The sequence below is a fragment of the Anser anser genome (genome assembly GCF_964211835.1).
Source record: "Anser anser genome assembly, chromosome: 4".
NCBI lineage: Eukaryota > Metazoa > Chordata > Aves > Anseriformes > Anatidae > Anser > Anser anser.
This window is the reverse complement of record NC_139724.1, coordinates 69,201,451-69,226,400: the sequence shown is the minus strand read 5'-3', so window position 1 is coordinate 69,226,400 and position 24,950 is coordinate 69,201,451. Positions and strand designations below refer to the sequence as shown.

The window sequence follows — 24,950 nt, the reverse complement described above, 5'->3', positions numbered from 1 at the left end:
ACTTCCTTCCTAGCCATTCCACCTGAGCAGTAGGCAGGAGGGACACCAAAAAGCAGCAACAACTGGGTTTAGGCTGAAGGTCTGCCTGGGGGAAGGTGGCAGGGTCCTTCCCCGCCAGCCCCTCCTGCCCCCTCTGCCGAGAAGCCTCCGCAGCCCTGCCTGGGAGTTCTCACCCTGTCGGCAGCGGTCGGCTCCTTGGGGAGGCTTCTGGTTCCTGCTGTGGAACTCCGGACTCCAATCTTGCTCAGCCAAGTAGCAGCAGTGATGTTAGGCTTGGATGAAGCAGTGACTACGTGTGTACAACGTAACGGTTTATTTGTAATGCAAAAGGACAGTGGTTGGTCATCAAAAACATACCGTACAGTATTAGAAGTACAAAACATCTCAGTTGTGTATTAAAAACAGTCCACCTGTGCCAAAGTACCAGTCAGGCTCAGGAAGCCTGTAGTGTGCTGCTTGTTTTGGGTTTGATTGTCGGGCTTTAAGGCAGTTGATGCAGCTTTTATGAGGTCCGCTGAGAACTTGTGCAGATCTCATGAGGTGTATAGAAACTTCCCGTTAGACAGCTCTTGTAAATTTGTTGTCTGGTAGCGAAAACCAGGCAGAACTCCATTTTGTGGTGGCTTTGGCAGTGGGGTTGCTCTGGCTCATGCTCATGACCAAAGCAGATGAACAAAGGGCAGCGCTGTATGCACTGCAGGGGGGCAGTTAACAGCACTGGGTGCTGAACTCTAACTTCGGGCTATGCCGCGCAGCACAGTGCTGCTGTACTGCCACTCTCAGCTGGCCCAGCTTTGTCCCATGATCTGAATACTTTACTGAGCTGCATGTTCTTGTTTTTTTTCTTTTTTTCTGTTTGCAGAACTAGCCAAGCCAGCTGGGAGGCCACGGCCGACAGAATTCGTTGTGGAGGCTGCAAGAAATCTGAAATTTGCTGTTGCTGCATCTTTGCATCTGGCCTTCCAGAGGATCTTCCGCTTTGGCTACTGGAATCAGGTAGCGAGAATCAGGTCTTGGGGAGATCTTAGAAGCTGGTGACAGTTCTGTGGTTACTTGCTACCTTTGTCTACTCCTCCTTTGTCTGCTGTTTTATAGAACCAAGTAAAATGAAGGGGATGAGGAAGAAAGCTCCACAGACAGTGAAGCAAACCTCTGCCCCTGCCAGCCAGTAGACTGAAAAGGAAACAAATTTGGTTCTTTAGCACAGTTGTCCATGCATATAAGTGAGCAGGCATTCATAGCTCCTGCTCTCAATAACAAAGGGAGAACACAGGTGGCAGTACAGCTAAAATCACTGACTTTTTACTGTATATCCTTGCACATGTTACAAGCAGGAGGTGGCTAATAGTATCACTGGTAATAGTTCTCTTCCAAGGGAACAGCATGTTAAAGGTGGTTATTTTACGTGGGATATGTTCATTCCTGCCAGTGTAGAAACTGGGGGAGTTCCTATTCACTTATCCCACTTTAGTCACTTGGAAACTCTTAACTCTGCCCCAGCACTTCCTCCATGGCTGCTCATACGAAACGCATGTAAATCTAATGCTGGGAGGCACGAAGGGCAGTACGAGTGCTGCACTGTGGAGCTGTTCTGCCATTTTGGTTTTGCTGTTAAGTCCAAAGCTAGTCTCTTCCTTCCTGGCCGTTCCCTGCACGCAGTACCCTTGCTGAGGCACAGGGCAGTCGTTTGTGCCAGCGTGAGCCAGTTTGGCCTTTGGGTGCAGTGAGGAACCGGTGCTGGCTGTGCTCAGAGTTAACTTTGCTCAGAGTTCAGGCTCTGGTGTGCTGCATGGCTGCTTCCCCTGAGGGCCACTGGTCACTGCCCCGAACACCAGCAGCATTGGCCTTGTGTGCCTGCTTTAATCTGGTTTAGGAGTTGCAGGAGCTTTTAACGCAGGAGAGTTCTTTTCATGTATTGCAGATTATTGACCGTCCCTGCCTAATTTGTACAACATGGGGATGGAGCTTCGTGAGCTGTTAGAGCAAAGGAGCCCTTGATTGATCTCACTGACTGGTTTTCCCAGAGCCAGCCCTGGCACTGAGGTAGCCCCATGCAGCAGGCTGGGTTTCTTGCCAAAAAGGCTGAAACTAAGCCCAGAAAGGGTAAGAGCTGCTGGTCAGCTGCTGGCTCCTGCTGCATGCCGGGGTGTTCCTCTGCCTGTGCAGCCATGTGCTGGGATGGGTTAGTTTGATGCTGCTGAGATGCCTAAAGAATCAGGCACTACCTTTGGCTTAGCGTTACCTCTGCTCGTATGAACCTTTCAGTTCATCCACGAGGCTCCTGTTGATGCTAACGGGGCCCTCGCCCTGCCCTGGCCCTTTCCCTGCAGCTCTCGGGGACATCTCCTTCTGCAAAGGCAGCTGTAGGGCTCGGAGCTGGGGACTGGGGTTTCCCTTCCTGATCTCCTCCCCCCCACCCAGGCTGTAGGCTCCCCCAGGGACCTTGGCAAAAGGAGGAAGGGCCCTGCTCACCTGTGGCTGACAGGATCGGGCCCAGGGCCCTGGCCAGAGCCCCCAGGCTCCTCAGGATCCCCATCACTCTTCCTTTTTGGCCGGCAGAACCTGTGAAGGCAGAGAGTCGTTAACCAGGCTGCAGCGTTGTTCTGCCTGGGGCAGGGACAGCCTGAAGGGCAGGGCACTGCTGGGGCTCTTTGAGCTGGTTCTTTACGCCCTGTATCTGCCCATGTATCTGCCCCTCCTCTCATTTCACACTCACTGCACTTTTTGTCCCACAACAAGGTAAATGTGACTGCATCATTAAACACTCTTCAGAACTTGTCAAGCATGCGCGTGCATGGACAACATAGCTCACCCCCCACACACACACCAAAGAACACTTAACAAAGACCAAAACAGACGCAGAAAAAGGCTAAAACTTTACCATATATAGAAGAGCTAAATCTGCTTCCCTAGATTTTAAAGTAGTTAATTTTTTTTCTGCTGTGGCACAGGCATGTAAAATATAGGTGCATGGTTGCAAGTTTAAGTAAAGGCCACATAAAAGGAAAGCCCTACTTTTTCCCCTCAGCAAGCACTGTAGTGCTGGCGGCCTTGGTAATGAACCAAAGCTAAAGAAGGAGCTGGCTTCCACAGATGGCAGCTCAGCTACATCTGCCTTACAGGGTTCCGTAGCAACCAGCACCACATCCAGCTCTTTTCCAAGGAATCAGGAAGAAATGACTTCACTGCTGGCAGATGGCTGGTGGCTCCTTCAGAGACCCAGGCTCTTCCTTGCTCGGTGGTGTTTGTGCTCTTTGCCCAGGAGCCTCATTTTTTACCTCCTAGTCTTGATCCTCTTCATCATGACCAGCACGGTGGTTGCTTCAAGTTGACCCAGCGCATTGGAACAAACCAGGTTCCAGAGTACTTTCCTGTACTTCATTGTGGGATGTTTTAGATGTTCTCGGGGTTGGGATATTGTCTTCCCAGCCCCAGCGGTCGTACCTAGGGTCCTATCTAGCTTTCTTTTGGTAAAAAGAAAGAGGCATTATGGACAAGCCGCAGCCACAGTGCCTAGTCCAGCATTCAGCCCTAAGGCAGCCCAAAGACCCAGCTGTTCCTCCTGATGCATCACCAAACTTGAGGTCACTCCCACATTTGAGCCAAGTGCATACAAAGACACTTTGCCCAGGGGCTGCCCCTCCAAGCAAGGACACTCACCATAGCCTGATACCACTGCAGACAAACATGGGATAACAATGGCAGCAGCTGGAAAAACACACAAAAGAGACTGTCAATGACCAACAGAGAGTTCAGCTAGAAGAGCAATCGCGAAAAACACGTGGCCTGAACTTGTTACTACTGCAGAGAAGTATGCTGAGCTCCGGGGCACTGAATCATACCATTTAATCCAGTCCAATAACAAAAACACCCCCTCAAAGCCAACCTGCACGAAGAGCCATGTGCTCTGAGCAGGTGTTTCCCATTAGTGCCACTCGTTCCAGGAGCCCAAGGGAGAGGGGTGGGTGGGGCAGATCAGCTCAGGGGCAGCTTTCCAGAGGAAGGGGAAGGGAATCGCTCCCATTTCCACCAGGCAATGAGCTGCCGTACACAGAACCCCGCTGTCCCCATGCACAAGGCTTTACTCAGAGATGAAAGAGGCAGCTTGAGAAATAAGACAGTTAAGTTCAGCAAGAGGTTACAACATTTTTTAAACAAAAAAGCCAAGAGCTGCTCAGCAATTACTGCCCTCTTACTGCAACAGGGACCTTTTCTGCCAAGAGGGAAGTGCTTTCAGCATGCAAAGCAGAATCTTTTCTGGGAAGGGAAGGACGATTGGAGAGCAGGAACGATGGATTTGTTGCCTTAACTGCAGGCGCCCTAATTCCTTGGGGAGGGAGAGAGAGTGGGAAAAGAGGTCCCTCCTGAGGCATTTCTAGATGGCTTAGCTAGGGAAGAGCCAGTGTCTTCCACCCAGGTACATGGACTGGGAACTTTTAACTTAGAAGCACAGTCGAACAAACTGAATACCACCTCTCACGCCTCCTCAACAAGTGGCTTTCAAAAGCAAGGCAAGCTGTAGGTAAGAGCTAGAGTTTGAAACCTGTCCAACACACGGCTGTTCCTAGGCAAGCAAGCTACTAAACAGATGCAGTTTGTGGTTGGGAGTTTACTCCTAAATCAGTCTGCATCGTGCAAAAGAGAAGGCTCCTTTCATAATTAGCCTTATTTGAAGCTTCTCAACGATAGCAGTAAATCTTTTCTCAGATAGACACTTTGGTATTGCCCCGTCACTGATGAATCCAAGTTCATTCAGAATTGTTTCCCAGAATAATGGCTTAAGTTGTCAGAGTACCGTTTATGTAAGCAGTTATGCATCTTTGAAAACCATCTGCACTCATCAAAAGCAACGGGGAGTTTAGCTCCCTCCCTGAAAGAGGAGCTTGCAATGCAAGAGAGCAGGGCAGTGTCCAGCCAGCACAGCCCCGAGCCCCGACGTTCAGGACAAAGCCGATTTGCCCTCGCTCTTGCTCAGCCTGAATCTTGCTCCAGCCCTCACCTTAACATGGTGCAGCTCTCGTCAGCCTGTTGCCTAAGAAATAACGCAGCCACTTTTGAAATACAAAGAAATGCTCTCTTCTTTTCCTGAGATGAGCTATTCAGTGAATATTTTGCTTCTAAGGTCTGGTGATGGGGGGAAAAAAAACAAAACACGAGCTCCGCAGTGAGATGGGCCAACAGGAGCACTGGGGATGCTTCCAAATATCACCATGGCAACTTCCTTGGATACAAACAACACGAGGAAGCAACAGACACTATTCCTTCCAGTTTGTATAAACAGAAACATCAACTTCTGCTACTAATACCTTGAAATTAGAAGTGTGCCTTCTTAATTAATGAATAAATATGCAAAGAAAAATTACGTGTGCTTAGAATTCAGGCGTTTTGACTAGCTCACCAAAGGAGTACAGCAACAGTCCAACACTCAGCAGGGTCACATTTGCAGCCCATCCAATTAACAGGAAAGCTGGAATCAGCAGCATAATAGCCTGCAAAAATGAATGAGTCACACTGTTACATTTAAGCCAGACTTGTTAAAGCCTCACTCCAGGTGTCCTACCAGGTCTTTTCCCCTGATGGAATTACGCTTAAACCAGGGCAACCTTTCCTCCCAAGCAGACATTGCAAATTCATCTGGACGGCCACACATAAGCACAATTCACTTCTCTGTTCTCTCCGTGCCACATGACTGCAGACCACATACGCACTGGAGTCACCTATAACACAGGTGATAGTTCCACAGCTCATCTCCCAGTTGAGGAAAACATTGTTTACGCAGTTCTCTCACATGATCTGCATTCTTTTCTGCCTCATTGTGTGTGGAACTGTCTAGAAATTTAGTTTCATTTCTTCATCTTGTGAGCTAGCACAAGAGATCAAAAAGCTTGTGTGCTACAGCTCCTTTAATTTTTCACAGCAGCACTGCCTGATTCGAAGGGTTGTGTCAAACCCTCTTGAGCTTTTGGAGCCCATGTTTTTGGAGCCAAGAAGAAAAAATGGGGGAATTCACTAGGAAAAAAAAAAAGAAAAGGTTATTCCTCTATTCAAAGGGCCTGGATTTCAGCTCCCCTGTGATCTCTCCCTCACACACATTTTTTTTTTTCTGTGAAAACCGATCAGTTAAGACCTGCTGCACGGTTTTAATTCCACTCCCATAAAATGCCTCATTTTGAAAACTCGGTGATTAATGACACACTGTAACCACTGTGCTAAGAGAAGCCACATTTGCCATACAATCCAGATCCATAAACAAATCGCCAGAATCACCACAGCGAAAGGAAGAATTCCCCACAAAAGCCACTCGAGCCACACGCATCTGCAGAAAACATGCCCAGGGGCCTGCAGGTTTCGGCAGGGAGCACGTGGGTGTGTACGAGAAGCAACTGGCCAGTTAAACTAAATGAGTATTTCACAGTAACTACACTTCTCTGTGCAGGAAAGAGGAAAGAATATAGAGATTCACAGGGTGAACCACAGTTTGCATAAACTGCAGTGCAGTGACAGCGAACACAGAGGAAGATGATGCAGAGGATAGAGCAGCACTAGTGCAGCAGTGTGAGTTTTCTTAGGGAAATGCTTCCCCTGTGACACAACAAACACATCGTTAGCTTTTGCCTGCCAGGGAGCGGGGTGGAGTTGATTTCCCTAGCAGAAATAACTTTCAAGAAAAGCCGGGTCAGTTCACCAGGCTGCAGTGCGATTTGCCACTGTTGAAATCACACTGGCCTCAAAATAATGCATAATAAATTGATGGAGGCTTTAGCTGTCCAAGCAGACATGTTACCAAGCAGCAAGAGAAGTTCAGAAATGCTGGAAACCTGCTGTCTTTAGTTCCACACACAAATGTAAGTGACAAGACACATCTACTTGTCCCACAGCCATATAAGCTGCGTGAGCCATTCCCTGTCATCTCAGTGCAGTACCATCATCTCTACGATGAAAGAGGCAAACAAAGCAAAGAAATGCACACTTCTGTCAGAGAAACTGCTGCCTGTATGTTGGTAAATGCTGTTGTAATATGGAAGACCACAAGTTGTAGACTAGAGGAAGAATTCTGTTTACCCCTGCCCACCACTGAAATGAGACAGAATTTTCTTTTGATCCGACGAGTACAGCTATAGCCTCCAACCACCGCTTATTGCTCTTTAGACTGAATACATCAGATATAGGGGGGGAAAGAAAACAAAGATTTTTATATATTTTTTTTTACCCTTTTTACAGCTCTGATTTCATTTCCTGGCTTGATTCGGCGAGCATAACCTCCCTGGATGACAGCCATTGTTATTCCAATAAAGAAAAACATCTTGCCCTGCTGCATGCTATAAGGGAGGCAAAAACACAGGTTACAAAGTCATGCACAGAGTGTTCCACCCTGGGATGCGCAGGTCCAGTGTAGACCCTTTCCTGAGCAAGAGAGAAAATGCCTTTAGATGCTCACGTGAGCAGTGCAAGTTCTTAATACGTGGACATTAATTTCCACGACAGGCAAACAGAAAGAAGATGAACCCATTACTCAGAGACAGGGTGGCTGCTGGCAAATACTGCAGTGGTCTCTAGACTGCTGCGATGTAGCTGAGTTGTTCCTAGGGTGGCCCACAAAGAGCCCACACGTTACCTCGTGCCATGGCAAATCTCTGCCCTACATGCAGGAGCTGTTGGTTTCCGAGGAATTGGCACAGGCACGGTGGTGATGAGGCACTGCCCTGGGAAGCCTGCACTCCTTCCACCCTGAAATATTTCAAGTGTCCCTTTCACCTCTCTTATCTACTGTACTATGTGGATGTTCTCAGCTAGAAGTTCTCACCTCTGTAACAAGCGTGTTTGACACACAGCCTATACTGTCGGCATAAAGTCGAGTATCTCACTATATGGCTATCCTGAAAGGACTGTGCAGAAGCAGGCTTAATGCCCCAGAAGACCTTTCCTTGTTGCGCACACATTAATTAAGCCACAAACTGTAATGAAAGACAGACACGAAGAGATGAGACAAAATCCTGAGAATCACTGAAAGGAAAGGACGCACATACGGAATCAAGCTGCAAGATCATGTTCCTGGCTGGGAATCTTCCTATGAGCTGGCAGGAAAAATATTTCAAGCTGAGCTTCTTTTAGTGGATTCTGTTCTTTCTGCTCTAGTGGTTGACTAGAGGAAATCAAACTCTCAGATGTAATGACTGTGCATCGTATGCAATGCAATCACATGGCTATCCCTCAATCCTTTGCCTTTTTTTTTGAGCCTCAAGATTTGTCCTGATACTGAAAAACTCTTCTGGAGAAGAAGAGAAAAGATTTTATGCTAGTCAATCAATACAACTAGCCCAGCTACAGATATTTCAGAAGCTTTAGTTTAATCTTGTGCAATGATTTTCTTTAGGTGTTAGAAGGCGTGCATTCAATGAGTATTTCCTGGGGTGAGAAGCGGCGTGCCTATTTTTTCTTAAATTCTTCCCACAAAGCCCAAGTGCAAATGAATGCAGTGGCTGTTTTTTGACTCTTACCAACTGATGTTAGTAATAGTCTTCAAGCCTCTTTCTTGAAAATAAAAGACCTTAAATCAAGCTTTTGGAAAATAGCCTAGATGAAATACATGACATGTATCTTTTAAGCATGCTGTACCTGCTGAACTGGAATCTCTGGTGAGTAAGAAAACTCAGCGTATACTCCAAACCAGAAAACAGGAAGAGGTACAGGAAATAAACCACGCCCAGCATTTTCAGATTCTGAAGATCTAAACAAAGAAAACACCACAAAAAAAAGGGGGGTGGGGAAGAGAGAAATATGGTGGTCTTTTTCAAGCATTGCTTTAAAATATAACAGCAACAGTTATATAATAGCAGTAGTTATAGTTGACATCAAATAACTATACAGGGAAAAGGTCTTTCCTCGGATGCTCATTTTAAATAGAGACATGGCAAGACATGCCATGAAATGGATTCTGCTCATTACCTTCCCTCTGGTGAGAAAAGAGCCCGAAAGACTGATCTCTCCCTGTGTCTTTGTGGTCTCACTCATCCAGTCCAGTCCCTATTCCTCACATTTGTACCCTCTGATTTCTTTATTTTTAATCAGTTCCTGTATTCAGTCTAATACCTTGCAATGTTGCTTTCAGGACTATATTGGCTAAAATACAGCATCCCTTCTTCTAAGCCATCTACGGTCTTTGATAGATAGTCTTACTTGTTTTCCTGTGAATGCAGTGTTTAACATGTTTTCTCACGAGGCAAGTATTACCCCTTTCCTGATGCAACAGCAAGGATGATTAGTTGTTGGACCTGGCAAATGTTGATTCATTTTCTATGGCTTAAATAATTTAATGTAGTGAAATGTCCAGCTCAAACCCTACATCTCCAAATCCTGAAACAAGAAATAAAATTCCAGTCTAAAATTTCTTGTTTTGCAGCTTGGACCTGTATATTAACACGTCCCTTACTTATGCCTTGAGCTGTCTCTTTAAATCACTTCACTTCCTGCAGCCTACCCAAGCTGCAGCCAGTGCCTGAAGAATAAGCGAGTAGCAAGTCAGAAATCCTCAAAACACTAATGTCTAAAACCTGTTTTTTTGGGGAATATGAGGGTCAGCATAAGTTTATAAATTAATAGGGTGGATTTTAAAAGAGCACTTTTTAAAAAGTACTGCTTCCAAAAGGGCGTGACTAAAATCTGCACTTAGAAACCATCCCCACATACAAAAGACATAATGTAATACAGAAAGCAAGTTAACACTTAACTCTTCTCTGAAGGGGATTCCTTTCCTCGGGTGACTGCAGAGAACTGAAATAAAGCCAAAGGACTGAGCAAGTCAACGGCTGCCTGAAATCCAGATGTCACAGAGGAGACCTAATGACAGAAAGAGGTTTATTTTAAAAAAAAAACATGTAATTACTACTGCAATAAAATGACAGCAACAGTCAGAAGTGCTTCAATACCTACAAGCATTACCTGAGATGAAACAAGACCACTGGTATTGGGGTCTGAGCAACCCCCAGTAACATCCCAGACTTCCTGAACTGGCTCCAAGACTGTAACTAGAAGGTAAAGCACTGAAAGCAGTTTTCACTGAAAACAGATTCGTTCCTGGGTTGCTTAAAAAGCAGAAGCAGCTCATTCTGCACAGACTGAAGGTGGCTCGGTTTGGCTCCCTTTTTGCATCACCCCTCCTGTCCAATGAACATTTACCGGGTAGGGAATGGCACACCTGCCTGCAGCCTCGTGGAAAGCTGGGGATTTGTGTGTGCTACAGGTCTGAGAGCAGTAGGTGCAGCAGCACATCAGGTGACAGCCTGGTGTGGTACCGGTGGTTCTTTTAGCCAGCCAGTGACACCTCCTGGGGAAGCAACGGAAAATACCATTTCTAGAGAGATTCCTTAGAGAGATTTCTAGAGAGATTCTACACACCCACATTGTGTGGCTTTTTTAAGGGGAAAATTTATTTTGTAGCACTTCTGGTCCTCCTACTCCACACTTCTCAACCTAATTATACATCTAGTGACACCATCCCTGCTCTTCATCACCAGGAGCTTAGGAGATGTTTTTTCATACATCTGCAGGGAATTAAATTTTTTAAAGTTGTTTACTATTATTATTATTCTAAAACATGAAAAGCAAATATATATATATATATACACTGTGTAAATTCTTAAGGAAACGTTTCCTTTCAAAGTAGGAGAATTAAGGCTGTTACTTTGCAAGACAGTCACAGGAAGATATAAGAGGGACTCAAGAATCCTAAATAATCGCATTTAGCATTTAATGCCCTCAAAGCACTGCACAGGCTTCATCTGATGCGCTTCCTCCTCATCCCAGCTGGGGAGGGAGGAAGCTGCTGCCTCCTTCGATGCTGAGATTAAAGGGTAAATTACCAGCGGAACTTAACTTCAGCGCGTGCCTCGAGGATACATATGGACTGGGTTTAAAAAAAGCTGTAAACAAATCCACCTTTAGAATGGTATTAACACAACCTGGCTTGTTTTGACAGTCTTCTGAGCATCCAACAGCCCAGCTCTGGAGTCCGTTGGTCTCCCACCATCAGTCAGATCAATATAGCAGGCTGTTTTACATAAAGCCACGAGGCTGCTGATCCACATAAAACAAACTGGGCTATTTGTTTCCCCTTCCACTGCATGTATTACAGAGGGTAAAAAGACACTCCCAAGAAGAAGTTTCCTCGTGCTTTTATGAGGTCTGTTAGAGGATTTCCTGAAGCTGGCTCATAGCAATCCTCAGTTCCTGTGTTTGTTGGCATGATGGTGTTTGTAGTGCAGCACACAGACACTGGTAACAAGCAACTCTCTTCACGAATGTCTGCGAGTAATACAAAAATCTGCAGTTTGTACCTGTTTTGAGTTATTATTCATGTCAGACAGGGTGCCAAGCTGCTTTTGTACTAAAAGGCTGATTTTATTTATATAGAAATATATATTAATTTCTTTTCTTTTAAACTTCTCCTACCTTTGCCCTAGAAGCAATGATCTAGAAATGACTTCACCCACTGATTGATGAAAAAAACATAGTAGAACTGATAAAAGCATTTCGCCAGCCCCAAATAGCAAAGCACACACTGCCCATTTCAGGGAATGTCACCAGCTATGTGGAGTTTAGATCCTCTTCAGGTTCAAAATCTACAATGTCGTGTTTAATCTTCGTGCTTATGACTTATTATTGAAAAATCGCTCGATTTCACTTCATAATCACCCAGAGCACCTCGAACATCAGACATTTCTCACAGTGTCTGTTTCCTGTTTTCGTCTAATGCAGAGAGATTAAGTAACAAGCCTTGAAGTCACGGAGTCTGTCCAAACCAGGAATGCAGCCTGGGCCTTCCAAGCTCCAGCACCAGCACTCAAACCAGACACCAGAGAACAAAGTTGTAAGACCCTCCCTTCAGCAAGCCAGCCTTGATCATAGCAAGCTCAGCTAAAAATTGACTCAAAAAATCTTAAGGGGGCTAGACTCTACTAGACGTGCTTCTATTCCTCCCTTCTACCAAGCAGGTCACAGCAGGAGCTGTTTTGGCAACTCACATAAGACCAGCGTCTCTGGCAGGTAAAAGATAAAAACGCTCCCGCCACTATTCACCTGAAAAACTTAGGGAAGAGTTGAAAAAAGGGCAAAAAGGGTAGCAAAAACTCTGTTATCTTTGGATGAAAACTCATCCTTGCTCCCCCTGGCCTCCTTCACCTTCCCTTTTCTACAAGTCAATTCCAACATAAATGAATGAAATACTTGCACTTCTCTCGAGTCTCTTGGACTCAATGATCCCTGTGGGTCCCTTCCAACTTGGAATATTCTACGGCTCTCCAGTGAAAAGGAAGACTGATAAAGAAACACGAATATCATGAGAACACAGCATATTTCAAAGAACCAGATGTCCGATCCCGCTGACACACCTTCCTACCAGTTATCGTTACCATTTCCCCTTCTCACAGTTACGTCCTTCCAACATTTTCCACCGCGATACTGCAGCAGCCCCTGCTCCAGCTCAGCCCAGCCAGGAGCCAGAGAGGCAGCCAGCACACCTGCCCTTACCCAGTTGTCTGGAGGCCAGGGAAACTGCTCCTCTTCCACTCCAAGTGGGAGCGATTACCCAAAAACCAAGCAAAGCAGCCTAACAAGAGCAATTAAAAATACCCTAGACCACACGAACTGCATGGGTCCGCTACCCAAAGGCAAGCTGGAAGGAAACAGCACGAAAGCACTGATGCTGATCCCAATCATAAGCTCCAATGCCAGAAAAATCACCATCTCCTCAGGAATTAAACAACTTGTCTACTTAACATGACCTCGAGAGGCACCTATAAACCTGCCTCATGCAACACCTACTGCTGCAGGGAGGCAGAGTCCCCCAGAGCAGGGAGAGAGCGCTCATTTTCTTATCACAGTTCAGTCACGTTGAGGAGCACAGATTAGCTTATCTAGCTTATTGGCAGAACTCCCAAGAGGATAATGAAAGGGGGAGGGTATTGGTCAGGGATCGTACAGGAAGGCCCCAAAACCATTTATCCCTCCACAGTGAAGGTGGAATTGTTTTCAGAATACAGATTCACCCTGCAGCACTTCCTTACATAAACACGTTGCCGTCACCCCAGAGTGCAGCTCTAACCAGGGACAGGATTTTATCTGGAATGCTTAGAAGCAGCCAAATAGGAAAGAGGAACAGATGACACATGCAAGAGCTGTAAAAAAATAAAAAAATAAAGCTGCAGTGTTTGGGAACACACATAAGCAACCAATTTCACATCTGACACACCCTGCTGGGAAACACTCAAGGAAGGTCTGAAGCTTTGCCCGGCCAGGAGCGTCGCAGACAAGTTTCCTGAACAGCATTTCTCTGTATCAGCTAGGTTTGGCTGTCCAGAGACTGAGCATGATTCAACGTCTGAGTGCTGCTTAGAGGCAAAGGACGACAAGGAAGATCCAGTCCAGCTGACAACCCGAAATCAAGTGTTTCATCCAGACACGTAGGACTGAATTCAGGCTCTCCCACACCACCAGTCTTCCAAGAGACTTTTTATCAGATAGAAATATCTTGGACAGTGTCTGATCACACGGTATTAAATCATGATGCTAATACATGTGCTGCCCCACAAATCCTAAGAGGATTTTAGACATTTTCTCTCTGAGCTGTGCTGTCTTTCACAGACCTAAGAGTCATGGCTACTTTAGTGTTCACAATAATCAAGCACAGATAAAATAACAGTTAAAAAAAATCTAACGTACTGGGCAACTGGAAGAAAATCCACAGCCTCTGATGGATGTGCTTTTATGATTAGCTAAAATTCCTCTCTGGGGAGTCAAAATGATCATAGCTCCCTCCCAGGTTTCCAATAGTTTTGGGGAAATTCACACTTAACACACCAAAGGCAGCAATTCATCATCACGCTAGCTATAAACAGTTCTCACGTTACGCTGGGCTAGGAGGTGGGGCCATCATACAACCACCTTGATATCAGCCTGAATAGTATGAAATCCTGGTCCCAGGAATGAGCTAAATTCTTGAGATATTGGCTCAGCCCCTTCAATACTTCCAGTATTTCAACAGTTCTCAAATCCTGTTTTTGCAAGGAAGACAGACCTTCAGATTGAGAGCTCATTTACCCGTTTTTCTTTGGGAAGTGTCTCCGGAAGCAGGAAGAAGATGAAAATTAAATCAGCCACAGCAAACGTGAGTGCTAACAATGCGGAACGACGATAGAAGACTTCTCCTTTCTCTGGCTCCATGGCTAGGTAAGCTCCAATCATGGGACCCAGGGTAAAACCAAGGGAGAAGGCAACACCAATCATTGCCTGCAACGATACAAATGCACATCGACATGTAGTTTTAGTCACCAGTCTGTTCAGGTAGCTCAGTTCTAAAGCAGTTTGGATTCCTGGCATTTGCCTTAAAGAAATGCAGACACATACACAACGTAACCAAAGAGCACTGAGTGTGAAAAACCTGTTATTTCCAAATATCCCATTTCATTTTCTGCCTATCCAGCAAAGCAGCAGTGACAAACTGCAACGTGGTGAAGGGATACTATTCCTTACACAATGATGAGTGAAAGGAAGTTGGGAAAGGGAATAACAAGTTTCACCTCAGGGATTGTTCAGCCAGCAGATCCTTCAGCCATAGAATAAACTTCTGTAGTGTAAAACTGTTTGGGGAAGACAGGACAGCACCATGGTAGGAATTCATAGTGATGTCTATAGCTTCTAAATTGCTTTGGTAATTTCAGTATTAAGGAATATATTTCTGATAGAGCAATATATTTCTGATAGAGGCTGAGAGGCTTCCCAGAACAACCTGAATGCGGTACAGGTACTAAAGAGGATTTATTAACTCGCTGTGAAACCAGCACACAGGAAAAGAGGTAGAACCTGCACATAGGAGATGGGAGTTTAACAGAGAGAACATGGATTTGAATCATTTGTCTCAGTTTGGTTGGTTAACAATACAACAGTGCAGGATTTGGCTCATTTTCTTTAAGAAACATTCAAAGACATATACTCACACATGCAGGACCCAAAACTGTGCCATCCCAGAAACCAATCCTCCTGCTTTTCAGTCTATTTGCCTTTACCTGTAGCACTAAACTAAAGGAGGCCAGGGCACACTCAGGTGTCCCGACCGCCCCCCATCTTCAGCCCTGTTTCAGCCTGCCCAAGCAGCATTCTCTCAGACAATGCCCCAGCACACTTTGGGAACGGCATCAGTCAGGACCCTTCCCAGAAAGCAGAATAAACATGCCCACACTGCTTTGGAAAAGAAGAGGGAGTTAAGCCATATGGATGTGAGCCCAAGCTACTTGCTCTCAAGCCCTAAAAATAAGCTATGACCCATTTTATTTCCTACTGCTGTATGGCTATCCTCCTCCAGAAATGTATCTTGTCTCACCAGGATTGTAATAAATTGTTTGGAAAATTCATTAGCTATCACTGTGAAATCCCCTCCCAAGACGCAGCTGCCCCGCACGGTGGTTTATAACTCTGTTAATAGAAGTTTGGGCCCCCGAGGCTTTTTTAAGATAAAAGATCTAACTGGCAATCCACAGGCAAAGCTCAGCCTGCAGGGTGTTTCCATCTGGTCCGCTGCCTTTTGGAAGAGGAAAGGGCAGCTGTTCAGCCCACTCGCTGCTCAGTCAGCCAAAGCCACATCCATCACCTGCTGAGCTCAGATCCTGAAGGCACTGCATCATCCAAGGAAGGGCAGGGGCATGCTGGGCACTGCTGCTGCGCTGCCACAGCTTGGAAAGGTGAGAAAAAACAGTTGTCCTATAAGCGAGCTCCAGTTACCAAAACTGGGCCATTCTGAGATAAAAGATCTTTCAGTTTCTCAGCTATTATCATCAGGATTAAAGTTAGCAGCAGGAGGAATGGTTTTACCAGTTAGGCAGGTAGCTTTTCAACCTCTAGGACATCTGCATTTCACTTGGAGGTGAAAGCCACTGACAAGGAAAGTGTGAGAGCTCGCCAGCAAAGCCGTCTGGCACATTTTCAAAAGCAAGGCAGTATAGAAGGTCCTGTTTTCACTTGATCAATGAACACGCTGCTGAGGAAAATATTCGGAGCACCTGAAATCAATTAAAAGTTAGCCAGTAAACCCAAACATCTACCCCACAGGTATCACTTACCATGCCCTTGCTCCGTGCTTTTGGAGAGTGCAAGTCAGCAATTACAGCTGTGGAGAGGCTGACGTTCCCTTTGCTTATTCCACCTATGATCCTGGAGAGGAGAAAAATGCCAAAGGACCTAGAGGCAGCCCATAGCGTGTAAGATGCCATCAAACCCATCTGCAGAAGAAAGAAAGGGTTCTTTATAAGGGGTGGGAAAGTTTTTCTTATTCTGCTCATTTCGCTGCTAAACATTTGAGTTTCTTTTTCCATTCTTCAACAGCTGCTCCAAAAACTATACAACAGAAATGCCTGAACATGCTGATACTGTGCTGTGTCCTGGACAGTGATATAAAAAAAAGTAGAACCAAATCCATAAGAACTTCATATAAATGAAGTAGTGAGACTCTTAATAAAATAAAAAGTGTAAGAAAAGCTCAAAGGGAGCTAAATCAGCCCTGGGCACAAAACCGCTTTTGTACATCCTGCTCCATTTGTTTCCAACAGAATTTTGAGTTCAAAATAAGAAGAATTCACACTTCTAGCCCTTTAATTTCATAATCAATCATAAGCACACATATATTTAGTTCACTTTCCACAGCCCAACAGAATAGCAGGCTTTGTACATCATTCACTGCCAAGTTCCACCATACTTTGACTGCTTCTGTAATTAGAACCCCATACTCTGACTAGCAACAGAGAAAACTTCTTGGGGAATGTTCATTTTCATAAGAAATCCGTCCTTTTTTCACTGCCACATAGCAATGTCTAACCAACGCCAGGCTCTGTGAAATAGGTCATGAAGCGATCAGCACTCATTAGACACTTGGGGAATTAAAATTTACAGGGAGTAAATCTGTCATTTGTGAACTGTGCATCTGAAGTCGGACTCTCCTTCACAGGGGTGAGGGACTTTGGAAAATCCCAGATAGGTATTTTGGTGCCTTCTGCGTACAATTATGGAACCTCAGCTTAAGCACTCAATTTCAGAAGTGTAGCCAAGTGACTTGGCAAGAAGAAGCCCACAACCATCACGCCTGGAACACTCAATTTCCCTACCCTTTGTGCCAACCACAAGACCGTAGTGCCTACAACTGTGCAGTGAGGTGACATGACTGAAGCCAGCATGAGACATACCACTGTCAGCAAGATGACGGGCCTTCTGCCCCAGCAGTCTGACACAGCACCAGTGAGGGGAGAGGAGAAAAACTGCAGGATGGAAAACATTGAGCCAATCAGACCTAAAAAAAAAAAAACACACATAGATATCATTGCACTTGCTACTTTAATCTTAGATACAAAGCCAACCTGTTCCAGACCTACCAGTCTGTTAGGTCTGTTAAAAACACACAATGAAATGTAAAACAACAGCTATAAACAACAGCTTGTCTCTGAAACCAAACCACCCTCAAAATACCGATCTTCCATGGTTATTTGACTGAGGAGGCAACGGCACAGACAGGCCAGAGCAAAAGCGATAAGCTGGATGGGTCGCTGGTGACTTCACTGGTGAGAAGCTGTTTGAAACTCACTGGTTACAATGGTATGTAGTCAGTTTGGGAAACGTTGGAGAATCTGCAAATGTTTTCTGTTCCTAAAGCAGAGGGAATAGTCACAGTTCTTTTAAGAATTTTTTGATTGTTTGAACCTGATTCTGTCAAATATAATTAGCTTTTCTTTCCTTCTTATCATGGAAAGAAGGACACGAGCACTGCTGTTAGCAAGGCGCACTAAGAGGTAGGAGTGATTCCAACAGACTCCAAGAGTCTTTTGAAATCTGCCTCCAGCTTCTGTGATGTTTAATTCCTCTTTTCTCTTGCCATCTCTGGCTTCACACGCTCATTAATTTGCACTACACCCTCAACAAGCAGGCAGAAAAATGTCTTGCTGCCATATTTTTTCCTCTAAAGGAAAAACTGGGTTATACATCTCAGATCATTCAGTTATTAAAGCATTAAAGCTAAAAAAGGCTGAGGAGACAGAGACCAGAAGCACTGCTCCCATCGACTTTAAGGGAGGCAGAATATTGATACCAAACACCTTGGGGAGAAAAGTTCCTTGTGATAGCTCAAAAGCCCACAAAAGCCGGTCCAGTTAAACATTGGTGTCCTCAGGGCCTCAGCATGAACAGGGCAGGTTTCTGCCCTGCACAGGCGGCAGTCTAAGCGAAGATGAAGGACAGCAGAAAATATCCTGCACTGGCCTCTGCTTAACATCCCAAGTGTAATGAACCTTTCCACTGTAACCATTTAAAGTGCAACCAGAAAAGATGGGCTGAGGCAGCAGTTGCCTACAAATAAGATGGTTTGTCCATCCTCCCAGGCTCCTGCAGCCTTGGTCAGCTCTCCGGTGAGTGAACTCCACTCAACCTGGCAGAAAGCTAATCTAGGAAAAAGTGTTCTGCTGGTTTAGGAAATCAGGTGGATCACTAAGAGGAGCTGTCATCAGAGCCAGCAGAAGAGATGGAGTCAAACGTGGCAGATACCAGGTCAATGCAGCCACCTCGTCTACACCCTCACTGCCTGTGGATGTCAGGTAATTAGTGAACATCCATCCCATCATTGCTCTGTACTGCTCCTAAACACTTTTCTCCAAGAGAGAAAGCAGCAAGGGACCCCAGCTTCCTTCCCGAGCCAGTTTATTTGCGAGTTCCCAGTTACATATTATATTTTCTTTGAAAAGCAAAAGGGTCAGGTGGGCCCCTCTGGAAGGAACAGGGAGATTTCTCCTTCCCCTTGAAAGCAGCTGAGCCAGACCAAGGGATACAGCGCTCCCAGGGGTACGGGACACAGCAAGAAAAAGGAAAGGCAATGAATTGGACACGACTGGGAGCTCCCTGCCCCTTGTTTGAACAAATTCTGAGACTGTGAGGAGCCAGGAGCCAGGTCCCAGAGGAGACAGAAAGCGATTTCTGAGGGATTAAGGAAAACTGTTTCCTACCATTCAAAGCCAGTAATCCGACTGAAAACGAGCACTGGATTTCCTGCACTGCTCCTACTGGAGCTCACCCACACCAGAGTGTTCTAGTGACAGCAAATGCTTCTTGACCCTACAAGTCAGCAGCTCTACCGCGTTTAATAGGACTAATGAGATTTAGAAGCAGTGCTGCACTCTAGCTGCCCAGGGGGAGGTGGGAATTGAACTCACGAGCTCCTAATTCCAGTGTTCCCTACTGACTGGTCTCCAGTCACGTACAGATCAATTGTGAGGGGAGAAGAATTTCTGTGACCGGGCAGGGTAGAGCACAGCAGGCTCCTGACCCTCAGCTGGCAGTCTGACAATAAGGAGCAGCAGGCCTGCACTTCTGAAGAACAAATTAGGATAATTCAGGTTAAAATGGACCTCTGGAAGTCGCCTACTCCAACCTCCTGCTCACAGGGTCAGCTCTGAGGTCAGACCAGAAAACGGTCAGGGTTTCATCCGGTCAGAGGCTGAAAACCTCTGAGAACGGAGACTACAAAACCTCTTATGCTCTTTGTATGTTTTTTATTTTTTGTCAATTTCCTCATCATTCTCACAACATTGCAAATAACTTGAAAGCAACGCAGATTTTATTTCAGCTGTTTAAATTCCGTACCTCCAAACAAGACACTGTTGTATTTCCGCTCGGGAGGCATCCCAACCATCACCGCAAACCAGTCCACGCCACGTTGCAACGACAAATACAATCCATCCTGCAAAACAGAGAGATGGGAAACAGAAGCAGGAAGAAAGTTGCTCTGCTTTATTTTCAAAGACAGCACCAGAGCTTCACGAACTAGACGTGATGTAAGATGATTCCTTCTCTCCTTATTCCCCCATCAAAAATTTCATAGAATCACAGAATGCTTTGGGTTGGAAGGAACCTTAAAGATCATCTAGTTCCAAGCCCCCCACCATTTCCTGGTTGACCAGTTAGGCTAAAAATAGCTTAAATTGGGAATGCTAACAAGCAACAGGTAATTGGGTGTATGTGTTTGGGTGGGTGGATGTCTGGATTAGATCTTTTTAAAACTATCAGGCCTGCTACTTGCTAAAACCAAGAGTAAACAACAGTGGCACGTCCCGCATCCTTCACTTAATAAAGCAACCTGAGAGACGCTCTATCCCTCTGTGTATAGATAATTTAGACTGGGAGAGCCAGGGGCCTGTAGCTCCAGAAAAAAAGAGGTGGTGAGAAAAAAGAATGGTTCCAGAGAAGAGGAGGGGGACTTGAAAAGAAGGGGGCCCTAAAAAAAGGGTGAAGAAGATCCTGGTGATAGGAAATACTTTGGAAGTAAAAGATTCTGGAGGTCAGAGTCCGTGGTTAGGGTTAGAGACAGAGTAGGAGAAAAGACAAAGCCTACAGCTGCAGCTGGAGGCGGCCTGGGTTCTGATACAGAGGTGTGGGCTGAAAAAATAATTCTCCCCGACAACTTCTTCATCTTGTCTGGTAACACCTGAGAATGGCAACTGTGAGCAGCTGCACAGCTGGGAACCACCACGACCTTCTGCCCCGAGTTCCCAGAGCAGCAGCCACCTCCCCGCTAAGGATGGAAGTTGAAAGCTGGTGAACGTGATGCTGGGGGTGGGAGCAAACAGGATTTCCCAGGAGGGAGGCCCCACAACCTCTCTGCAAAGCTTGTGCCAGGGCTCCATCACCTGCACAGCACAGAAGGGCTTCCTGAGGGGCAGAGGGAACCTCCTGTGCTCCAGTTTGTGCCCAGTGGCCCCCAGCACGTCCTGGTGCCTGGGGTTGTTCCTCCCCAGGTACGGGACTTTGCACCTCTCCTTGCTGAACTTCTTGAGATCCTTGTCAGCTCCCCCTGCAGCCTGTCCAACAAATCCAGCCCTTAGCTATCTCTGGTGAACGAACTATAAAAAACCCTTAGGGATTTTTTGCTGGTACCACTGCCCTCAGCAGCCAGATGACAAGGGATAGATTTTGCACACAATTTCCATTTAGAGCACAAAATGCATTTAGGCATCAGTGTCTAGTTCTTTGTTTATCAAGACTGGGGGAATCTTAAGTTCTCAGCTAGATACAAACACATATTTTTCTTCAGCCAGATCTTCTGTATCCCAGTTTTCAGAACTAAACCTCAGCTTCACAAAGCAACACACACATCATACACGAAAGCATCTTTTAGAGATGAAAGCAACTGCAACACATGATCAAATAAAAAGGAAGAGACAGGGCCAGCAGAAGGTAAGTACAAGGAACAGCCCCTAGGAAATAACTGAATTTTCCCCCAGAACAAATCCCTCCCTTTAATGAAATAGCAAGAGGGAGGAACCTTATACAAGTTCACAAAAAAAATCACTTTTCAAACAGTTTAAATGGGCTAGATGTTATTCTGCCTACAACTATTTGAGTTGCCCCGAGACAAGGGAGTTTTCTTCCACCCTCCCCTAAACACCTCGTACCTAGCATTTCCAGCAGGCTGACCTCCTCTGTGACGTACCTCAGTCCGGCTGTAATAATCAAGGATGGAAGGAAACAGCGGCAAGATGAGAGCGAATCCCAACAAGTCGATGAACAGTGCCAGGAAGACGATTGCAATAACACGATTGCTGTTCTGCTCTGGCTTGTCATCGACGGAGCTGCTGCTGGTTTCTCCCTCTCTCAGAGCCATGTTCACAAGTGCTTTGATTCTAAAAAATGACATTTATAGCCAGTTAACAGGAAGAATTTTGCAGGCCTTTCATAAGGGTATCTTGCTGATTCTTCTCACTTCTCACTGCAGAACTCAGAGCAATAAATGTAAGCTGTGGCTTTATTAAGTTACCTCATTTTCAAAGGGAAGAGGGCCTCAACTATCTCTTCTTGGTTCTTAGCTCAACACCAAGTTTGCTCTCATAAAAAACAGACAATGAGGGCAATAAGATTACAAACTCTATTACAGGGGCATCCCAAATAAAGCAAAGAACTAAGAGGCCTTCAAAGTTTGTTAACATGCAAGTAAACTTCCCCAAAATGTTCAATCCAGTATTACAGTAAAACAGATAAGAAAGAGTGCTCGTTTTGATTATCCACATTCAAGTAACTACTTGAATGTGAGTACCTTCAATGTATCCTGCAAACAACTACAGCAATATCGCTTTTTTTTTTTTTTTTAAAAAAAAAGGTAAACTACTTAACTATTGCAGGAATGCTGCCCTCAAGATAAATCCTGGAGGGCAACAACAACTCCAGAACAAAATTCTGAAACTTGATTTTTTTTTTTTTTTTCAATTTCTGGCTGACAGCCACCAATAGGGTTTATGAGTTGAGGAATCAAATGACTGAGGCAGCATTTTAGTTTGTCTGAAATATCAGAACTACTAAAAGGGATGCTTTCTTTGATAATATTCCAAAACTGTCTTAAAGACCTTAACAAGGATGCAGGCCACATCACACTCAGTATTTAACAAACGAAGAAGTCAGTCAACACTCTGCAAAACTTCCATTTCAACAGATATTAAAAACAAGGAGCAAAACACAAACCATGAATCTGCAAACTTCAGGTTTGTAAAACATTTTATCTCAGCCATAAAACAATGAAATCCTTTCCACTGCAAAAATCCCTGAACATTTGTTACACTAAAAGAGTAAAAAGGGAAACAGAATTTCATCCAACTGAAAGTCATTCAATACCAAAATATTCATTGACTTCAATAAATCAGGACTGAAAACAGGACTAGATTTTTTTTTAATATAAATTCTGTTCTAGGTACGACATACCATATTACATATACAAGGCACTGTGCATGTAAAATCATGCCAGACTAACTGAAGATCATAACACTTTGTTATGCTAAGCTATAAATTGCTTTGTTATGCCAAGCTATAAATATTTTCATGACATTTCTCTACTTGTGGATTAAGTTTACTAGTGCTGAAGCAGCATGAAAGTTCAAACACGATGAGGTAACCATGGAAGGGGGCCACCTGCAATCCATTTATTAAGCTGTTGGCATTATGCTTTTAAATCTGCCAGAGAACAGAAGGGTTTGGTTATGTTGAGGAGCCTTTTATTTAAAATGGTGTGTCCTCACCACTACAAATATTTAGCATTTTTTGTTTACCCCAAAGGATATAAGAGTATCTGGAGCCCAGAGCAGCCATTTGTTTAGACAAGAAGTCCCTGGCCCTGGGTCTACCTAGCCACACGTTTAGGGATGGGTTCATTATGGAAGTTTCTATCCTGTTTCTCTCACAATTTGGGTTTTGTACCAAGGTAAACTTTATTCCAGGATTACTTACGCAGGGCAACATCCTTTATACCTCACTCCTGCTGCCGTTTCAGCTAGCGTGTGGCTTGAACCTCTTGATGCTAGCACTGACCTTTCAGCTAGCTCCAGTTTTGGCAATGTGGTTGCAGTTTCCCTTATGCAACATCCCAAAGCACTACATGTTTCTGCCTTTGTGCTCCATTGGTCTTGTTGTTCAAACCTCTCTATATTTTTTTGTTAGGCAGGAAACCACGAAACATTTTATAGACCCTGGCACCCTGTCAGCAAAAACAAAACGCTTCACCTCCACCACGACATCTGAGTTCCGTGGGACGCGGTTTAAGCGGGGGGAAGTTTTGGGGCTTGGGGAAGTTGTTCCTTTGGACACGAAGTGTCCCTGACCCCCTCGGCTCTGCCTCTCAGTGATTCCAGGCCCGTGTCCCGCTGGCTCCTGCCCTGGCCCTGTGATGACACCCGGCATCGCTGCGCCTCTCGGGAAGCGCTGAGCGGCCCTGCCCTGCCCCACGAGCAGGGATGTGGGCTCTGGCAGCAGGGCGAGCTCCATCCTTCTGGTGTTTTCTTACCGCCGCTTCCTCCTTCTGAAATCGCCTAGGTCTGGCTTCACCTGCTTAAGCCGTGGGAAGGCGTCTCTGTCTCCTTAACAAAGTCTTGAATCGGGTTAAGAGCTGGATTTTCAACCAGGAAAAAAAATATTAAATCAAATCTCAGATCAGAGAGGAAAGAGGGGCCTGCGAGAGAGAAAGGGGCGGCCGGGCAGGGCCGCGGCGGCGGAGGGCGAGGACCCGCCGTCCCTCCCCTCCTCCTCCTCGGCGGAGCCCCTGGGACCCGCACCCCGCTGAGGCGAAGCCGTGCCGGGCTCTGCCCGCCCCCCTGCCCTCCTCCCTCCGCCCTTCCCTCCCGTGCCGCCGGCAGGGCCGGCCCGGCGCCGGGCCACCTACCGCTCCTCAGGGGGGGAGCCCTCCCGGAGCCGTCCCCTGGGGATGCTGCGGGGCTGCGGCTCCTGCCGGGCTCGCCCCGGCGGCCTTCCTCTTCCGGCAGGGGTTGGAGCCGCTCCCGAGGCCCCGCAGCGGGCGCCGCCGAGGAGGGAGCCCGCCTCCGGCCGCCCGCCTCCCGCCGCCCCGCTGAGGGGAGCCCGAGGGGCCGCCGCCATCTCCCTCGCAGCGCTGAGGGGAGGCGAGGGGGGCTGCCTGCCAACGGCGAGGAGGGCGCCTGGCCGCGGTGGTGCTGAGGAGCAGCGCTTCAAGAGGCTCTTTGAGAGACCCAGAATAATAAAAGACTGCCCCAGCTCTAGTAAATTATGGGTTTTGCACTTAGGGGCGTCTTGTACTACACACTGTAGCAGTTCTTTCTCGTATCAAAGAGATATTTTGTTTAGTGAGAATCATAGAACCATTAAGGTTGGAATAGACCTCCAAAATCATCTTGTCCAACCATCCCCCTGCCACCAGTATCACCCATTAAACCATGTCCCTAAGCACCAGGTCCAACCTTTCCTTGAACACCCCCAGGGATGGTGACACCACCACCTCCCTGGGCAACCTGTTCCAATGCCTGGCCGCTCCTTCAGAGAAGAAATGTCTCCTCATTTCCAACCTGAACCTCCCCTGGCGCAATTTGAGGCCATTCCCTCTTGTCCTATCACTAGTTACCTGTGAGAAGAGGCCGACT

The 24,950-nt window shown here is 46.1% G+C and overlaps 1 protein-coding gene across 6 annotated transcripts; it reads right to left on the bottom strand.

The window, feature by feature from the left end:
• Positions 1–298: 298 nt before the first annotated feature.
• MFSD10 (major facilitator superfamily domain containing 10) lies at positions 299–24,950 on the bottom strand. 6 transcript variants are annotated; one of them, XM_083833037.1, is made up of 14 exons: positions 24,932–24,950; positions 23,846–23,947; positions 21,512–21,701; positions 19,666–19,762; positions 17,226–17,329; positions 16,110–16,268; positions 14,095–14,283; positions 9,729–9,837; positions 8,617–8,728; positions 7,211–7,319; positions 5,399–5,489; positions 3,661–3,708; positions 2,473–2,562; positions 299–1,173 (listed from the first exon to the last, which is right to left on the bottom strand). In XM_083833037.1, the coding sequence occupies exons 3-14, from the start codon at positions 21,680–21,682 to the stop codon at positions 1,067–1,069; spliced, it is 1,386 nt and encodes a 461-aa protein (XP_083689163.1). In that variant the 5' UTR covers positions 21,683–21,701; positions 23,846–23,947; positions 24,932–24,950; the 3' UTR covers positions 299–1,066. The 6 variants fall into 6 exon arrangements, with proteins under 6 accessions (XP_083689163.1, XP_083689162.1, XP_083689159.1 ...); XM_083833036.1 differs by lacking the exon at positions 24,932–24,950 and adding an exon at positions 24,221–24,361; XM_083833033.1 differs by lacking the exons at positions 23,846–23,947; positions 24,932–24,950 and adding an exon at positions 24,221–24,838 and having other exon boundaries at positions 299–1,084.

Excerpts from the sequence above, each read along its gene's own strand:
- MFSD10 (XM_083833032.1), bottom strand. The coding sequence starts at position 24,432 with ATGGCGGCGGCCCCTCGGGCTCCCCTCAGCGGGGCGGCGGGAGGCGGG. Across the intron at positions 19,763-21,511 it reads ATTATTACAGCCGGACTGAG|GATGGATTGTATTTGTCGTT; the intron begins GTACGTCACAGA and ends TCTGTTTTGCAG. Across the intron at positions 17,330-19,665 it reads CAACAGTGTCTTGTTTGGAG|GTCTGATTGGCTCAATGTTT; the intron begins GTACGGAATTTA and ends TTTTTTTTTTAG.